The 19,716-nt window shown below is 42.1% G+C and overlaps 1 protein-coding gene across 15 annotated transcripts in view; it reads right to left on the bottom strand.

The window, feature by feature from the left end:
- NFIA (nuclear factor I A) overlaps positions 1–19,716 on the bottom strand; it is a 359,817-nt gene that overhangs the window by 108,234 nt on the left and 231,867 nt on the right. For 13 of the 15 annotated variants that reach the window (XM_057409347.1, XM_057409345.1, XM_057409352.1 and 10 more), the window contains exon 3: positions 8,901–8,966. The exons of the other annotated variants lie outside the window; for them this stretch is intronic. In XM_057409347.1, coding sequence (XP_057265330.1) covers positions 8,901–8,966 — 66 coding nt within the window. The remainder of the gene's footprint in view (positions 1–8,900; positions 8,967–19,716) is intronic. 15 annotated transcript variants of the gene reach the window in all.

Genomic DNA, 19,716 nt, shown 5'->3' with positions numbered 1-19,716 from the left:
TAACAGTACACATTTTCATAGTATAGATACATATTTGGAAAGGCCTAGAGCCAACAGAGCACCTCCTGTGTCGGTCAGGAAGTCAGAACAAAAGAACACGTGAATGTGAGTGAGAATGCACGATCCCTTACCGCAGCTCTCGGCAGCTGCCCTGTGCTACACTCTGACATTCACATCCAAACCACAGAATCCCAGACTGGTTTGTGTTGGAAGGGACCTTAAAGCTCATCCAGCTCCAACCCCTGCCACAGGCAGGGACACCTTCCACTAGGAGCAGGCTGCTCCAAGTCCCTGTGCCCAACCTGGCCTTGAACACTGGCAGGGATGGGGCAGCCACAGCTTCTCCGGGCACCCTGTGCCAGCGCCTCAGCACCCTCACAGGGAAGAGCTTCTGCCTAAGATCTACTCTAAATCTCCCCTCTTTCCATTTAAAACTATTCCCCGTTATCCTACCGCTACAATGAACCAAGCTCTGAAGCAGCAAAGGTTTAGGTGCTGATGGCCCTAGGTATGGGGAAGGATAAGTGTGTAAATAGGAGTAAAAACATAGCTTGTTCTGAAGTGCCAGGCTGACATTTTGGGAGACCTCTGATGCTCTGGGTGGACTTGCTGGGTAGAGGAAAGATGTTCCCCCTTGGCTGCCAGGATCGAGCAGCCTGCCTTCATCTTCTTCTGTCCTCTGCAGCTTGCACAGCGCTCCTCTGCAGGGCACAGCTCCCAGCACTCGCTTTTAACTTCCAGTGGTCTGACCACAGAGGGCTAAATTTTGGCCAGGGAGTGCTTCCAATTGCATGAGAGTTTGTTGTTGCGATGTCTGAGTGGAGAGCTCCCACTCACTTCAACAGCCGACTGGCACTGCTGCAAAGAGGCTCTACCTAAATAGATGTGAAGTAATGAATACTTGGGATAAGCGACTGATTTCAGAGTGTGCTTTTATCCACAGGCCCTGTATTTATAGTTCAAGCCTTTTCAATTAATACGCACACCCTAAAAGAATTAAACTACTAATTATCACATTTTCCCGTGGTTCACAGAACTTTCATCAGATCTAGTAAATGAAATCACGAGTTCAGCAGAAGAAGCTTTACTGCGCCAAATTATGTCAAGGGTATATCATGGTGATAATAAAAGATCACTTGGTTGGAAGCCTAACCTAGAAGGTTGGGGAGGCGTAAAAAGTTCACATTTTGGATCACGCTGCTCTGGTGTGGGCGTTTTGTGGGTTTTTTTCTTGGTTATTGTGGAAGGCAATTTTCCTCCAAGTCAGTTTTCCCTTTGTCTTACATTACAGGCATTAGGAAATTCTTACATAGAAAGACAAATAGATAGGTTGGGGGTTTTGTTTTGCCGTTTAGGCCTTGGCATCACATTCTCTTCCCACTAATCTCTACTGGACAGCAAATTAAAATGATGCCCATACCACAAATAAACTCCTTTCCCTAAGTGCCCAGCTTCTTGGTGGGCATTCCAAAGCATCCTTCAGCCTGTGGTCTGCTCCGGTGGTAGCAATTACTCTGATGCAACTCAACTCTCAGATGTTAATTAAAAAGCAAGTCTCTCAAGGAGACATACAAAACCCCCCCTGGTTGTAGTGAAAACTGGAGCATGCTCACAGCTCCAGCCACCCTTCCCAGGACCCCAGGAGTTCTGGTTCAAGTAAGCACTGAGGCACCTCTCAACACACAATGCACAGGAGCTTCCAGGGAGGGGGTTCCTGGCCAGCCTGTTTTCAAGCTGCCCTGCAGATGGCCCTTGCTGTTATCTCATGGATAAATATATGCTGGAAGGAACGGAACGGAGCAAGAGAACAAAAAAGTATTTTGAAATGACTTAGAATAATCACAGCTGTATTTATGCACCTTATCCACTGGAAAGGTTCACTGCCTTTTTCCTATACACACATATGGAGAAATAAAAACATATACTCTAGCCACATTCTGATTTCTCCTTTCCTTTGCAGCATTCAGCCACTCCGAGCGTAATGAACGTTTCATGTCTTTCAAGCCCTGCTTTGTCATGCTATAAGCATTCATTTCATGCTTTGAATATTTCCTGTCATACTCGCCTTGGATTAGTTTTTTGTGGGAATGCTCTGCTTGTGAAGGTTAATGGTTAGCAGCAGTGAAAACTGAAGTCCTCTGTCAATCCTCAAGTCTCAAACACTGCTGGTCTCTGGAGAGAAAGGCTCTCCACTTGGCCCCAGCAGAGGCTGCAGAACTGACCCTGACTGACAGCCACATATCTCATCCGATTGACAGTCAACACCGTTCGCTGTTGCCATCACAGGGTCCCCTCAAGAGAGTGCCAGCTACTGATAAGCAGGCTAAATCCTGAGCTAGCAGAGGACCTGCTAAATCCTGGAAATGGTGTAACTGTGCCTCACAATCTGTGGCACAAAAACATTTGACTTTGAGTGTGAATCTCAATGAAAATATGGTAAAATACAGAAAAAAATGGTGTTTTCTTCCCTAATTATTCAGATGCTTCTTTGTGACAGTCATAAAACTGGCTGGGAAATACAGCTGGATGCTGCAAAGTTTCAGATCTAGACAACTATGATTAAAAAACTGCATTTCTAGTTCTAGTTGGGATGGATCTGTATTGAAATAAGATGAAAAAAATGCAAGACTAAATCACACATAAGTTAAATTTATAACCAGACGTATCTGCTTTTGTTTCCTCAGGAAATGCTGGCTTTCAGAACTGCCTACATGCGCTCTCTTACAGGGGGTGATGAAGCATAGGTTGGCCCTCATCAGCCCTTCATCAGCTGATGGCTCCTGTCAGAGTCAACAGCCGATGCTGTGCAGCCCTCAGACCAGCCCTATCACAGCTCTCCTGCTTGGCCACAGCTTTAAGCCTGGACAAAGTTCCCCAGTGCTGTTCCCGGCAGACAATGCAATCCATAAGGGTGCAAATCTGCTCAGAATTTGGTCCTGGCAAGTTACAGAGGTGCAAACAAGCTGACATTACCAGGAGCTTTGACTTCAGCGCCAGCGATGAGATTCCTCACTGAAAATGCTAAGGGCTTTTTTTTGTTTTTTTTTCTTAAGGCTTTTTCTGAAGCAAAGTTAATTTTAGATTAGTCCCTCAGGCTGTGATAACTTCTCAGTGTTGCTCTGTAAACAAGAGAGGAGAGTCTTCTTGCATTTATAAGATTCGGATGTAAACGATCCAATGAACAAGAGCACTAATAAAAGCTGCCATTACTGTATTACTGTGTTTGCAACTCTCACTGATGGAAAACTCCTCTTCAAGGGTCGGTTTTCTGCTGCAAAGGAGGTGCTTCAGGGATGTTCATCGTCTGAGATGATGCCCTTTCTAACAGGACCAGTCTCAGCACTGTGTGTTTAGCAACCGCTCATCTCTGTGTATTCCTTAGGCGGGAATTACGGGGACTATCCAAGGACAACTGGCCCTTCAGATACCTCAGTTCCTGCTGCACTTGCAGCACCTCCTTGGAGAGTAAGTGTAAAGCTGGTTGGCATCATGTTCAGTCACAGCTGAGAGAGCCCATGAGGCACCTGGACTCCCCCTGAAGCAGCAGAGATGGGAGGTCAGGCGTGGCTTGAGAAGGGATGGCCTTGGAAGGCAGGATGTTTCTACTAGTTAAAAATGAATTGGAGATCTCTCAGCTACCTTTTAACTTAAAACATAGTTGAGAAATGAGGACAACCACAAAGAACAGAGTTATTGCCAATCTCAGCTTGAGAAGAGGGTTTGAACAGTGAACTCAGCATCCAAGAGGAGTGTCTACCCCTTGGGCCACATGGGCACCACTTCCACTGCTTGAAGCTACCCCACTGCATGGAACAGGAATGTCAGGTTTTAGGACCAGAAAGAAAACACACAACAAAGAGCTGAACTCTGCAACCTGTTAGCTAAGGCAGAGAGGTCTTTCCACAAGCTGCTCTTGCATTTTACCAGGTTGCACATAATCCCCTCCTTCCTTGCAGCTAAAGGTGTGTTAGCCCTACCATGACCAGCCTTGCCTAGAGAAGGAGAAAAGGAAACTTCTCTTTGCATATGTTCCCACTATTGCCTTCTCTTTCTTGAGGACCAGCATTTCTTCCTTTATGTTTTTAGGCATGGAAAAGTAAGCATATACTCAAACATTTTTTTTATGGTTTAATACTCAAGTCCAGCCCTACTTAAGCAAAGAATTCACAGATGATATTTACAAGTCCAGTGTAATTACAGCAGGGTTGAAAAACGAGTTCTGTGAGTTATGGTACATCATTGGTTTTCTTTTTCCCTCTGTTTTTTTCCCCCTTAATGTTACAAGGAACAATGTGCCTTTCATTTCCTGCAGTGCTGTTAAGGTACTTGCAGCTCAAAGCAGCAAGAATACATTAAAACTAAAAGGCATTTGGTTTGAGCATTAAACATTTTTAGTTTTTAGATATAGGAACTGTTTGAGCAATGAATTTGGTGCACATTTGGACTCAGCTGTAATGATGACTGCTGCCTTGCCCACTTGAAATGGCAGAATTTACCCACTTCTGTAAAAAGAAGTTGCTAATCTACAATTAAAGTGGTTTGCTCCCAACTTGGAGTTATCAAATCCCATCAGCGGTGTGTAGGAAATGACACAGCATTCTTCTGCTGTACACAGCACACTGCGTGTGTACCTTTACGCTGCAGTTATTAATTCCCCAGCACTACCACATCAAACACAAACATCGCCAGGTGGATGTCTGACATCCATTTACTGACAGCAGTAACACAGTGCTGTACCACAATTATTAACTCCCTGCCTTTCTCCAGAGCTAAACTCCTGATGGAGCAGAGCAGGATTTGACTGTTAATAGTCAATAAATCTCTGAAAGCTACAATTGCAAATATCCTCCCTCTGCAGACAAAAAGACTGAAAAGTTTTCCTACAAAAGTTTAAAATAATCCTACTGACAAAAAGAAACTCTATCTGATGGCTGTTTCCACGCCTGAAAGTGAGAATTAAAGCCCTAGAGAGAGTCCACGGCAGTGCTGAGCCGGGAATTCAGTTGTTCCTGATCCCCAGGCATGCAGTCACTTCACTACATCAGACTAGCCATTTTGTCATCCTCAGTTCACTGCAAACTAGTCTGTTTATCGCAGACACCACCAAACCAGTGCATTTAACCAGCTTTTAAAATCAATAACCCCCTTTTTTTTTTTTTTTTTTATTGGATGAATTGCAAAATCACCTTGCGGTGCCAACTGAAATGAAGCTTTTACGTACCATTAGGCAATTACAAAAGTGGGGAATTTTCCACACGGGGTGTTCCACGCAGCTGGTCAAAAAAAACCCCTCATTTGAGCAAACTATCGGGGCATCGGAACACGCTCCTGCCTTTCAAATGAAGTTGCTGGTCTCTTTCATCATCCTGCCTGCGAATTTCCTCACCCACATCATAAACAGACGAATTCTGGGGTTCCTTCCTCTCCCCAGAAGCTTCTTTCCCATTCTAACAGACCTGAGAGGCAGCAGCACTTTGCACACTGGTTCTACGTCAGCTTTATCCCTAGTCTTAGGACCATGCATGCATGAACAGGTCCTGTCTCACCTCCATATTTGCTCCTCATGACCATCACGCTGGATACCTCTCTCTTGAAGAAAATATAAAATACTTAATATTTGTATAAAGTTACACTAGTGATCGTGAGAATGACTGCCTGAAAACTATTCTGGCTCAATGGAAGCTGAAAAACAGGCTAAAGTTGGTGTTAAAGCCACCACTGAGAGCAGATGTCACCATCTCCTCCCTCTGTGATGATGCTCCACCAGATATTGCAACTGTAAAGCCCACGAGAAAAATAGAGGGGCCTTAAGAAAGAAAAGCTTTTTTTTTCCCCATAAAATTCACTCTAATGAAGGTTAGACATACAGGTTTTCCAAAATAACACATACAATTTAGAATGATAAATTAAAATCTATAGTAGGAGTCCTTCTTTTCCAGGGCTGTATAGTTGACCCTTTTGAACCTACATTACTCAAGGTATGCAAAATATATGTGTATAATAAATAGCTCTAGAATTTATGGAGTGGAACAGAAAGGATATTAACAGGCAAGTAGAGAGGCTGTATAACCCTCACAAGGCCTTTAAAGATTTATTATTTTAAAATGAAGGAATGCATGCATGTAGAAGGTAGTACTTAATCGATACACTCCTTTGTGTCTTCCAGAAACACATGCAAAATGATTCCAAATCTGCCCTCAATCTGGTCATTCCGCTGTCAGCATCAGCAGGAATAAGATTATGTACAATACTATTTGTCTTTGATTTAAAAAAACCCTCTTCCTCTCTGTGTGGGCTCGTTCCCACTCTCAGTAAAATCAATTACGAGACTCCCATTGACTCCAGAGGGATTTGGATCAGGCCCTGTGGAAGTGGGTCTACAGCAAGTGTAGAACAACGCAGCTAATATGATTTATTGTGTCCGTTCCTGTGCGTGCAGTTTTTCATTTTCTAAAGCCTGCAGTTTTGCTTTCATCCTCACGTTCAGTAGATAAGAACTGCAGATCTGTGTTGATCTACACACTGGGTACACTGCGAGCTGGGGGACTCTGTGTGCTGAGAATGAGCTCAGCGTCTGCCCAGGGGCAGCAACCCCTTTAGGGCCAACAGACTGTGTTAGAGGCATTTGTAAAGGAAAGTCTCCCACACAGGCACTGCAAAAGGTGCGTAATCGGTTGGGAGGGTTCTGCTGTGGTGGGGAAAAATACCCTTTAGTAAAAGAGAAAAAGGAAAATCCTTTTCCTGTCTATTAAGGAAAAAAAAGTACCCTTTGCAGGTCACCAGTGAAGTTCCAAGAATTCACTAAAAGCTTGTTTTACAAGGAAGACTCAGGCTCCAAATCAGAGAGATTTCATTTCACTAGGCTCTGATAGATTTGACATTATTAAACACTGACATTGCTGCTTTTTGGGGCGGTTGTTGAGTAATAGGCTTCCTTAAGACTAAGAAACTGCAGGGTAAGAAGAACTGTGGTTTAATAGCTGTGAAAGAGTATTATCTAAACAAGAAATAATAACATGCTTGGTGCCTAATACTTTCTAAATTAAAATATGATTTAATAAACATAGGCAACATATTCCCTACTATAAAAAAAAAAAAAAACAGAGCAGAATTGGCAGAACAAAAATCACAGTTTAGTCAGTTCTTCTCTTAACCTTGCAATCCTTTGGCTACAAATTAGAATTTCTGTGAACAGGATTGATAAAGGAAATGAGGCACTGTCGATCAGAGACGGCAGAAATGTTTTAAGATGGTATGTTTAGAGATGAGCAGCACAAAATCTATCAAAATATGAAACCTTTCATATTTCAATGGCAGGAAAATACAGGAATCCCAAAAGCCAAAATCTTATCAGACCAATCAGCCCTATGTTCTATGTCCTACAATATATGCTAGTATTTTAAAGGTTTTTATGTACCTAAGCATCTTCTTCTTCCCTTAATTCTTTAAACCCTGATCCAAATGCAGTCTGGATGCGAATATAGCCCTTCAACCTTACTCCCACTTGCAACTTGTTTGGTTGCTAATAAAGTCCCCAAAATACACTCTAAACACAGATACAGTCGTAGGGATTTGAGGCAAAAGCAGTTAGATGTTCTGTGAAAGGGCAATCACAGTTATATTATTATAGATACAATATTTCTACATGAGATGGTGATAGATTTTGGAGACATAAATCCTTCACACAAACTCTTTCCTGTGTATGCACAGTGGACCCCAGTACAGTGCGTGCCCCATCTACATTTCGGTCTTACTAAAAGAAATTCTGGTTATGTATGAGAAGAGTCAAAAGAAACTACTGATCATAACCACTTTCACTTTGGGAGACATTATTTCTAAGTCCTAAATGTAAGTAGTAAAACAAAACTCAGTTGCCAATGGGGCAACAAAAATCTACCTTATTTAAACATAAAAAGAGAAGCTGTTGCCTTACACATGTACTTATCCTTTCACATACAGTCCCTACAGGAATTATGGAATGATTTTTCTTCAGGCTGCTTTACAAAGCAAGCCATTGGCTCACTAGAAGCTATTTCTTCTACTTTAAAGAATATTAATGTTCCCCAAAAGCCACAAACCTACTGCTCCTTCCAAATAAACTCACACTGCTGCCACCTGAAACAATGGCATTGAGAATATATAGAGGAGAAGCAGCAACAAGTGCTAGTTGAGCTTCCCTGACCTGCTCACCCATAGTGTCTACAACCTTTAAAGAACATCAATGACAAAGCAGAGGCAATGCCGTTAGCACCAGTATCAGTCCTGCAGTGGTACCTGCCTGAGCAGCTGGGATGTTTATGGCTGTGCAGTCCTGCCCTGAAACAGCAGCATTTGGGAGTGTGGCTGCTCTGTTTTGTTTAGCAGATTTTTGCCGTAGAGAATGGGTCTGCAGCAACATATTTCAAAGCAACCATTTTGTTTGGTGGGTCTGTCTGAGCTCCTGCGCTCTAAAATGATGGCTGGCCACATACCGAAAGTTAGGTACTTGAGTGTGTCATGTGAGAGCATCAATAAACAAAATGAAGTTAAAAGCACATAGATAAAAATGGAAGCGATGAAGCACACACCCCTAGGGGGTCATGACTCACGGCCCAGGGACTGAAAGCCTTTGCTATGGAGGAATAAGGATAAGGGTTGCATACAGCAGGCTCTTTAATGGCATCTCCCTAATTAAAATTATTTTAAAAGGGGAAAAAAATGTCTCTCTCCAGGACTAAATGCTACCTTAGGTTAGTGAAACAGTAGCATTGTAACTATGAGGAGAGTACACAACCTATCTGTGGCTATCCCATGCCAATCATTCTGAATCATCTTTATATTAGACATAGGGAAAAAAAAAAATCTTTAGAAATATGGGCTGTTCTAATATCCCAAAGCAGGAGCAGCAGGTAAGAACTTACCATTTTCTGGCTGGTCCTTAATATCAGCTTCACTTGGCTGGCTGGGACTTTCAGATTGACTTGAATCTGAAAAACATAAAATACAGCCAAAAATTACAGGGTCTGCTGTGGAAAATAGATCAGAGGCGCCAGACTTCCTCAAAAGGCTGAGAGTACAAACTAAGGACAGGAGTGTTGCACTAGGACATGATAATGCGAAAGTCCCGTGCCCAGGTAATATTTTGCTAGCCAAAAAAAAAAGGGAATCGTGTTTACGGCACTACACAGAGTGCTTGGGGTGTGTGTTCGCATAAATTAGGCTTTGAGAATCCTTCTTTTTAAAGAAGGCATATTTAAACTACTCTCCTACATGTTTTTTTGAATGCAGCCTCTCTGTTGTATACAAACCAGAGCCTTAATCCAACGCATAGTAAAGTCTCAAAACATATTTTCAAGCAGGCATATAAAGGTAGCTAAGCAACACTACAGAGTCGTGGAGATTGTTGTCTATGCATTTTCTGGAACAAAAATCTGCCAAACTCCTAGAAGAGCTGATTTTAGTCATACTTTCACAGTGCTGACAGTGCTACGTACGGCATCGCTGCTGATTCGCAGTGGTACAAATGAGACTAAGATCCTGGATGAACTGCTTTAGGACTGGTGTAAATCCTGGGTCCTGCAAACTCCCAGCTAACGCTCGCCAAGGAACACAATTTATTTGCCTAAAATAATAAACTGACCTATAAAGGGATGTGTGTAAATAGGAGTGGTTTGCATTTTTTACACATTATTAACTCTACTTTCTGCGAAGATGGTTGCTCTTTGGTTTAAAAGTTAATCTTAGGTGATGCTTTAGTCAAATAGTGTTTTCCTTCAGAATTATTTCCATCCCTATGAATTGGGAAAAAATGTGCCCATACCTGTATGAAAAAAATATATAAAATAATCCCCCAAATTACTCTTTTCACAATTAATACCAATAGAAAAAGATTCTTTTTCTTCCCCTAGGAATTGTTCTGATTTTACTGACCCCATAAAAAGTTTTCGCTGTGAAACAAAACTTAGGAACCAAAACCACTTGCAACTGCACCAAAAACATCCCCCACCGGTGGCAAACCTATTTTCTGACTTCACCTTGACTTTGCAGAGTTTGGAATTAGCTGTCTAAAATTTGACCACATTTCAGTGAGAAGTCAATGCAAGATCAAAAGGTCACGTCACCTAACTGTGATTAAATTGAAAATCTTACTTCTATTGCAAGAGTGATAACACCACCCCTTCTTTTTCTTTGAGGTATTAATAGTGCTGGAAGAAGCAGTACTACCAGTGACCTTGGGTCAAGCAATGCTAATTTATTGCTTGAAAAAGGTTCCTTGCTTTTAAGCAAATGAAGATTTTAATTACCACAGAGCACTATAAAGAAAATGCCTATTTTAAATATTCAGATTTTTTTTTACCTGCTGACTGGATGCATTAGGTATCATTCAGAAGCTTAGAGGACAATCTCGTATAAATTAAAAAGCCACAGGTAAAAAAAAAGTGCTCACAAACCAAATTGTGATAAAATTTCAGAAGAAGAACGCTCAGAGTATTTAGCAAAGGAAGCTTCAGCCCTGATGCTTCTATTTAAAATCGGTGAAATTCTCCTAAAAAGTGATCTGTTTCCCACTGTGGCCAGAATCCACTTCCTGCCTTTTGGATTTATTATTTTTAATAATTTCTCCAATGAAACCCAGTTACAAAAAATCATTCTGCAATTTTGTTTTAAATATTGATCTTTTGAGCTATCTCTGAAGCTCAAATCAGTGACAACACATAGACTTAACAGGTAACGTGTATGGTGCTGTTATATTCTGGACACTGGATTTTGTCTGGAAGTTTTAGGTTTCTGATACCACAGAGGTAGAAACAAAGGTAAAATATTAGGAATATAAAATATTTAGTTAACATTCAAAATTGACATTCAACTGATTTCATTTTACATGGCAGGCATTAGGCTCCTGCTTATATTTTAAGGTTTCCCTTTTCCTCAAGGCTCAATCAGCATTTGCACTTAATATTTAAAGTAGGGTCAGAATTCCACAAAAAAATTATATATTGGAAAAAGTTACGGCAGAAATATGGGACTCAAAGGACATTTTCCTATCACAGTGTCACTGAATCCAGGGAAGCAGGGAGAGGGATGAGGGCTCCGTGGCGGCTCTCAGCCCCCAGCCTGGCACCATGGTCCTAGCCTAGCCCTGCAGCCAGTGGGCAGCCCACGGACCCGGAGCTGCTCCTGGATTTGGAGGAACAAAGTACTTTTGTTTGCGTGGAGCGCTGTTTTCCCAACACCAAAGCCAGTGGCACAAGAGAGACTCTACGGGCCGTGGGACATTTGTTTGCATACTGAATCTTAACTTTCTTCTTTTATTACTCTGGCTACCGCGATCAGGCTTTTCCTGATTCGGTTTCCCTGTAACCCACCCCTTCTGCTGAAATTAAATATTAATTCCTAAAAAAAAGACAACAAAGGCTTTTAGCACCATTCTTGCCGGAGGGGCACGGGGCAATAAAAAGCAGGATGAGGTAGAATTCAAACCAATCGACAGCGGTTGTGATCACGGGAGGCTACCGAAAACATGTACTGGGCAAGCGTATGCTCAGCATTGTTATGCAAGGTGGCATCTTGTGGAAACCCCAGATAAGAAGACGGAGTTAAGGCACTTAGCCAAAATGTTTATATGCAGAATTTTGCTTCCCTGATTTTATTCAGATGCTGCAGATGATCCGGTACATATAAATGTGCAGCCACATGGTTAAGGGATTGGCAAAATCAGAGCCGTTGTATTTTACAGTCTTGCCTAGGACGAGAGAGTCTTGCTCAGGCTCCACCGCTCGCTCTCTGCTTTTGCAGCACTTGGCAGGAACTCCTGTCGGGGCTTTTTTGTTGCTTTTGCACATGGAAACTTTGCAATTCCAGTTTTGGGGATGTGGATCGGTTTGCGGGCTCGGCTACACCAGGAAGGGGGAATGTGTGTCCTGCTGAGTCAGTCAGCCAAACAGGTGACCGGAGGAATAAATTAATTTTTACCCATACATAATTGATATAAATGGAAGATCGTTTTCATAAGCATTTGCATTAAATCAATAAAATCACTTACTATAGAGCAGTTTAACAATTCATTTGATTTTCTCTTTTCTATATATTTGATAGCCACTCTGCAAAACAGTATACACTTTATGCCTATTTTCTTTAGCAACAACACTGCCAGTTAAATTCTACCACCTGCAATAATTAGAGCCATTGGAAAACATACAAAACAAAATATACAGTAGATGCGAGCCCCTCTTGAATCTACGGCCCCCTGCGGCAACGAGTTTCATTGGTGCCTTAAGCTAAGGCTGGTAGGAAGCCAAAGAATCTGTATATTACAATAAAGTGCATGTTATTAAGGGGAGGATTTAAATAATTTCAGATGGAGTTGGAAATATTATAGTGAGGAACCACTATTAAGACTGTTGATTAAAAAAAATAAAATAAAAATCACCAAGGAATCTAGTTTTATATTTAAGGAAGCTTAACCTTGAATAGCACAATGGGTTTTATTTGGGGGCTTTTTTAGTTAAAGAAAAGTTAGTGGTTGGAATTCTTAACCCTCAAGCAGCCAGAGTTAGTACTGAGCGCGTACATGGGAGTCCAGGTTATTGGATGAGGGACGCTCAAGGGGATCTGCTATCAACTGTAATCACGGGGAAACAGGATAAAAAGCACGTTGAAGCTATTGTACTCTCTACTTCCAAGCATCAACTATGATTAAAGGATAAAGAAAATAAAGAAAACAACAACAAAACAGGCTAGTTTTTCCAAAGTAGCATTCCCTACTACACCTCTATTCTCCGTTCCTCTTTGAATCTGTTTCTCACGCATACGCTACCGCAGCACTACAGAGGAGGTTACACCCAAGACCCAGGTCTGTCTGATCTCCAAGCATAAGCAGACAGGGACCTGCAACTCCAGGATGGAAGCTCTGGACTTCTCAATGCTCAGTTTTGCCTTTCAGCTGCAGCAGGAGCACAGCCCCAGCCGGGCTGCACGACGGCTGCGTGGAAGCAGAGCTCAGAGCACTGGAAGGGAGCGCTCCATTGTTTGGAAAGAATAAAACCTTCCCAGGAAAGTCTGGCCCGTGGACAGGACCAGTGTCAACAGACTGACAATGTTGTTCTTTTTTGTAGACTGTGACACAGACAGTGAAGAGTTGTTAACACTCATGCACCAAAAAAAACGCTTCAAGTGTCATGGCACTCCTCAGTGCTGAACCACCTCATGGCTACCTGACTTGGGAGATGCAGGATGATTTCTTGGTCACTCACACCTTCTCCACACACTGTGTTTTCCAGCCTGGGGTAACAAGTGACTTGCAGGGACCAGCCTTATTGTCTGCACAAACTCAATTCATTGCTGTTGAGCTTAGTTTTTCCTATGTAGAGCCCTCGCTAGCAGCCAGTGTCATAACTCAGGTGCAGATGCATCTATACTCCAAAGAGTAAAGGTGATCCCTGCATAGTGGAGTCAAAATACTGCTGGCGATGCCAGATGAGCCGGGCTCTGCTGCCACTGCCCATGCTGAGCCTGCTCCTCTCCGCCATGGGCTCCTCCACGGCCAGACCAGCACCTCACAACTTCGATTTTCCATTCATATCATGTTTAGGTGGTGGTGGTGGGGAATATTGTATAATAAACTGACATATTTTATTCAAATTTCAGAGTCTTATTTGTAATAAAAAATTTATATGGCTGGGTTGTGTTCATGCAATAAATTTTTCATCTATAATTTGGGGCATGGATTCTACCAAAGATTTATATATGTTAAAAAAAAAAAGAAAATAATCTAAATCATGCTCCTTTATGTACAGTCTTACACGGTGAGCTTAAAGGATTTACAAACAGAAACCAGCACCAGGACTGAGGCTCTTTTACACTCGCTTTCCCTTCATTATACATTATAATATGAGCACATAGGGCTTACTCCATATATGCTAGAATTATTATTTACGGCTATTTTGGTGGCTACTACTATTACTTTTAAGGAAGGCCTGGCTCTCCGTTTAACTCCAGCCATGGCTTTCAAGTCAACTTTTATAGGGAGTTCAAAGTGCTTCATTATCATACTCCTCACTGCCACACAGGCACATATCCCTACCAGATTTCCAGTTTTATTTTCTACCCCCCTGTACAAGTTCACCCCATCCCTGCTGCTCTCGAATAAGGCTCTGCAGTGGTAAAATCCCTGCGGTGCCAGCCTGGTTGGGTTTGTTTTTTATAAGGCGAGGACTCTTAATTCCTGTACACTGGGAAAGAGATTATCTTTGATAATGGAAATGTAAATCAAAGCTTGCTGTTGTTTATTCCAGACAGACATTTGTGTGTTAAGTCTGTTTATCAGGCAACACTTTGTCTAAGCCAGGAAGTAGTCAGCCTTTGTAACAAGATGTATGCAAATGATTTTCCCGTGAGCCCTTGCCACAAAACTTTTGTGGCAAAACCCCTCCTTGTTACTTCACCAGTAAGACGCTCCTAAGCTACCCCGTAAGTAGACTAGCAACAAAACAGCTAGCTAGACTATGCTGATGAGTTTGAATGAGACCAAAACATGTGCCCACAGTCTGTTGCTCGGTATTGTAAGCAGACTTTGTGTATTACATCTGTTTATCAGGCAACACTCTCTCTGCTGGGGAGGCTTTGTACCAAGGTAGATGCAAACAAAGATACCCGCAACTCCCAGGCTAACTTTACTTTGGATGCAGAAATTCCTGATGACTTTCCTCCCCGTAGGGAAGGAGAACGTGAAACTTCACCGAGAGGCTGCGAGACCCTAAAGCTGTATCAAAAATGGTTTCATTTTAAATCAACTTTCTTTGTTCTCACAAGCCTATAAATGATTTACTGCTATCGTGTGATAGCCTAGAATGTGGGGAATCTGTGTATTCCCATATTTGTTCCTTGATATTACAAACAACTATTTGATTCACTTCTAAATGTTTGTTTTTAAACCAGTTTACAGCCTTTGATTCCTGCTTACTGATTCATTTCTGAAACATTTTCTATTTATTCCTTTGCAGTAGCAAACGTTAATTTTGACTTAATTCAAATTGTCATCAAAGGCTTCCTTAAGAAATCCCACAGCACAGATTTTATTTGTTATAATAGAATATTCTTAAAGTAAACATCATGCAACTGTGGGGTTGTGTGTTGTTTTTTTCTTTAATTCCAAGAGATACAAAAATCCGTTACCCAAAGGATTCAAATTGGTTCAGCCCTTTTTCCTAGACAAAATAAACACTTTAGGACTTTACTTGTTTGTATTCTCCTCAGTGGTGCTGTATGCATCACCAGCTAAAAACAAAGAAACTTTTAGCTGCTCAGACAAAATGCAGAAGCTCCCCAAACAACGAAGCGGGGGGGGGGGTTGGGGGGTGGGGTGTGGGGAGGCATTCAGAAAGTCTGACAGTCCATTCAATATAGGGATGATGGCCATAATGCATCCAGGGTCCCCTTGCTAATTAAATATGCATTGGCACAGTTTTGATCGATGCAAGCCATGGATCAGATGACACACCTGCAAAATCTTGAGCCCAGAGCTCCCAGGAAAAGGAAAATACAGGCTGTCTCCTTATCTTTGTTTTCAAAGGCTCTCAATTTCTGTGCTTAGATATCTAATTTAATTCTCTCACCCCTCAGCAAACTGGATTAGGAAAGTCAATACTGCCATTGTGCATCGACAGGAACACACAGCTTTCCTTTTATTCAATTTAGCCATGACCTTTAGACAAAGATAATGACAACTGTCTAAAAGTAAGGTAAGGCCTTAAGGAAGACCCTGCTGAGGGGCCCCTTTCCCTTTCCCTGGCTCCTCCACCCGGGAAAAGCCCACCAGACATGGAGCCAATTCAGAAAGACGCTTTCTTCCCGGATGGCAATGGCTGGCTTGGCAGAGCAGCACCCTCAAAGGGCTCTGTCCCACCCCAAGGAGAGGGGACACCGAGGAGCGGGCACCAGACCCTGCTGAGCCGTGTGCCGAGCGGTGCCAATGTCTCTGGAGGAAGCGCGCGTGCCAACAGCAAGTGCCGACCGAGCTCTTGCACCAAGAGCGATTGTGCTGCCCTATTTTCTCCTGTTTGGGAAAGAGGGAAACAGGAGGGTCAACCGAGTGTCGGCGGGAGCACTAATTCCTAATTTCTGGCTCCGAGACTTGGGAGGAATTGTAATCCTAGAGCTAAGTGCATGGCGCGGGGAGCCGCACACAACCACGCTTGGCTGCGGCAGGAGGAGGAACCGGCACACGGATTTTCCTGGAGCTGAGCTGAAGCCAATGGAAATGACATTACTTTCCAATAGGTCTCGCATCAATATTTTTAGCAGCCTTCCTACAGGAGATAGCATCTTCCTAATACATCTGTAAGGGAAGGACAGAGAACATGCTCTAAGCTAACGAACAGCTATCAGGCAGTAATCCACTTTGGTACCTACAGATACAAGGTTGTACCTGAATCACTGATTTAAGCATCTAAAAATTCATATTCATGGAGCAGCCCAGCTCCACAAAGCGTTAGCTTCCATGCTGCACAATGCTTGAATCCTGCAGTCGTTTTTTTAGCTGCATTTAAAAATATACTTGGCATTTCTAGCTGTGGACCAATATTTTTCTCATGTCTTTTTATACAGATTTGGAGGGAAAGATATTTGTAATGGAAAAAAAATATGTGCAAAGTTGGATTGCTAAGTTTCTGTAATCTTGGGAAAGGAAGGAAAAAAAAGCAGCCTATATAAGAGCTACAAGAAACCATATGGATCAACAAGAGCTGCCCTCATATCCCTGGGAAATATAAATTAACCTACATTTCATCATCATAAGCCCCAAAATAAAAAATCTAATTAGAGTCTCTACCCTCAGATTCACTTGGAGGAAATTTGCCTATCCCCCTCACCAAATGATTTACAGTCCTTCGCCCCATTTCTTGAGAGCGATTGAAATTTATTGAATCATTTCAGTTTTTAGAGAGCTTCCATTTGGATCTGAACGGGCTTCCCAGGCATATGTGGTGCTCCGTTATTTAAAATTAATTGCAGTACAATAATTTGAAATTGCTTCACACTGTAGGAATCTCAAGTGCTTTGAAATATTTGAACCGTTCTATTTAGAAGCCATCAAACTTCTGAGCACAGGCATCCAAGAATTGTTTTAAAAGCCAAAGGGCTGTGCTGATGATCCCAAAGTGCAGGTGAGGCACGGCTCTGGGCATGCTCAGTGCACACGGATGTGGATTTATAGAACAATTCACCAAAGTCTGCCCGAATGTCAATCTTTAATTAACAAAAATGGTGTCTGTAATAATTTCAAGCCCCTAAAAAATTTCTAAAACTAGAAAAGCACTGTTATAAAATAATGGCATACATTAAAAGTATTATTACTTCTAATGTATATTTATAGAACATCCTTTTATCCTGGAAATTAAAACATCTTATTAACATTAAACTAAGCTTTACAATACCTCTGTGGGAAAGGTGAGCATAACTATGCCCACTTTACGCAGGGCTGGAGGAGGCACATAGAGGTTAAGTGATTTACCTTCAGAGGCACAGTTACCAAAAGGAGTAAAAAGCACGGGGCTGAGCTCTCAAGCCGCTGCTCTGGATAATAAAGTATCACTCCCACCAATACAGCCATTACAATGGCAACGGCAGCAGCAGTGCCCACTTAGGAAGCTTTCAACTACATTATGTAGGAAATTACTTGGTAGAGCGGATCCAAAGTCACCTAGAAGGGATATTTCACTCACTCTCAGTTTCTGTTTCATCTGCCTTTTTTTTTTTTATCCTTATTAGATATTTTCAAAGACAAGAATTCATGTCTTCATTTTTCTCCAGAGCATTTTCTCACTCAGTTTAACAATAACAACAGTATTTAGGATGACTAAATAGCTGGTTTTGCAATGCCTGACTTCATGTATAAAGGCAAGTGAGGATGAAACTGTGTAATGAGCAAATCTGGTAGCTTTGGTCAAAGCCTCCAGGTCTGCTTCTATGCAATTTTACACTGGTGAGTAAACCAACATCAGCAAAGCAGGATCATGTCCACCATATGGTGAGACTCCATTGGCGGTAGTACAGTCACCCAATTAATCTCTATCCCCCACCATCCCCTTGTTATTTATTTATTGTGACAAACTCATCCTTACGGGACCCGAGGCAGGGAGCTGCGTATTCCCAAGCTATTCTCGTCAGTGCCCATCCTCATTCTTTATCCGCGCTGCCCAAGCAGTAGCTGCTGGTCTGTTACCTCTCCTCTGGCCAAGATGTGCGGTGCTGCAAGGTCACGACCAAGGAGGCTTTCTATATTTTCCATAGCAGACAGGAATAAAGAAGTTTTCAAACCTTCCATCTATCAAAAAGCCAAATAAAACCCACTCCCTGACAATGAGCACAGCCTTCTTAAACTGCTTTCCAAAGCTCGCCTTCCTAACATGACATGAATAACCTGTTTCTGGAGACCATCCGAGTGTTCATCTATTTCAGGCTGTGCTTCTTGCTAAGGTCTCTCTGCAGCTGGAGCCATTCAAGACTTCCTCAGCCAGCAAAAACAAAGGAAAACCTTCACCAAATCAACAAACCAGGCAAAAGCCCCAACCTCCTCCTCGGTTTTCCACCTCTCCCGCTTCTCCTAAAGCACGGGTGTAAAATTTTCCTTTGATTAACCAAAAATTCAGGTAAGACTCTATACACCAAACAGAATAAATAATACTTAAAAAAAAGAACTAATATCTCAAAGAATTTTGGCCTATTTTCTCTATTAAGGATTATTGTATTTCACACAGGGGAAAACGATGTTGATAGCAAAAACATGTGCTATTACTTAAGGAATAAGCAAAAGGTGAACCAATATTCCAAGGGGGTTTTGTCAAGAACAGATTAATATCAAGCTACCAATGGGGTAATCTGAACTACTAATAGTTCAGCTACTATTTTTTCCTGTGGTTCTACACTAGCAGCCCTATGTTCACAACTCTCTTTCACTGCGATGTACCTGACACTTTTCCCTCTGGCTCCCATTTCACTCCCTGTTAAGTACATATTTGGTTGCAATGGTCAAATTTCCCCTTTATTTAATTCTTTATTAATTTATTTATTTCCTGGCAGATCTCTTTTCCTTGTTCTGTGCACTCAGAGGGGTTCCACGTGGCATGTGAAAAACTTCCATTTCAGGTTTTCTGAAGCTTTATGCGAAATGAAACTGTTGGCAAAAATGCATCGATACATGAAGTTATACAGCAGAAAAAGCTGCTCCACAGTTCCCCTTCCTCCCTCCCTGCCTTTTGCCTTTTTGCCATGAAAATAACTGCAGAAATAGTGCCATCAACCCAAAGCCTCTCTCAAGCTGAGAAGTCAGAGGATTTTGCCCTCAAAGAATTGCCACTGATTGCCACTCCCTGGATATGTTTCTACTCTCACAATATTGTAGACTGCGAAGAAGAACAGAGAATTACCATAAAAATCAGGATGTGTTTTGTTGCATCAGTATCATGTTGGCATCAACAACATAGACTTGGGCAGAAAAAAAAGCAGCCTTTTGGTAGGCAGCCTACTTGTTCTGTGATTCTGCTGTGTTTGGAAGCCACGCAAGTGGGAGATGAAGTTAGAAGTCCAAGTAACATCATGCATGCTCGGTACGGAGCCACCACACTGAGGTGTAACAAAATCGGAGTTACAATCACCATAAATCATGGAGAAATGGAACTGTAGCTACATCTCAAAGGACAGTGGATTATTACAAATATATGAAAGAGTTTGGCATATAAA

The sequence above is a fragment of the Pezoporus wallicus genome, unplaced genomic scaffold, assembly GCF_028554395.1.
Source record: "Pezoporus wallicus isolate ANWC-B61680 ecotype Strahan unplaced genomic scaffold, APGP_CSIRO_Pwel_v1 contig_8108, whole genome shotgun sequence".
Taxonomy (NCBI): Eukaryota; Metazoa; Chordata; class Aves; order Psittaciformes; family Psittacidae; genus Pezoporus; species Pezoporus wallicus.
Note: the sequence above shows the minus strand (reverse complement) of the source record. Positions and strands in the feature narration are given on the sequence as shown.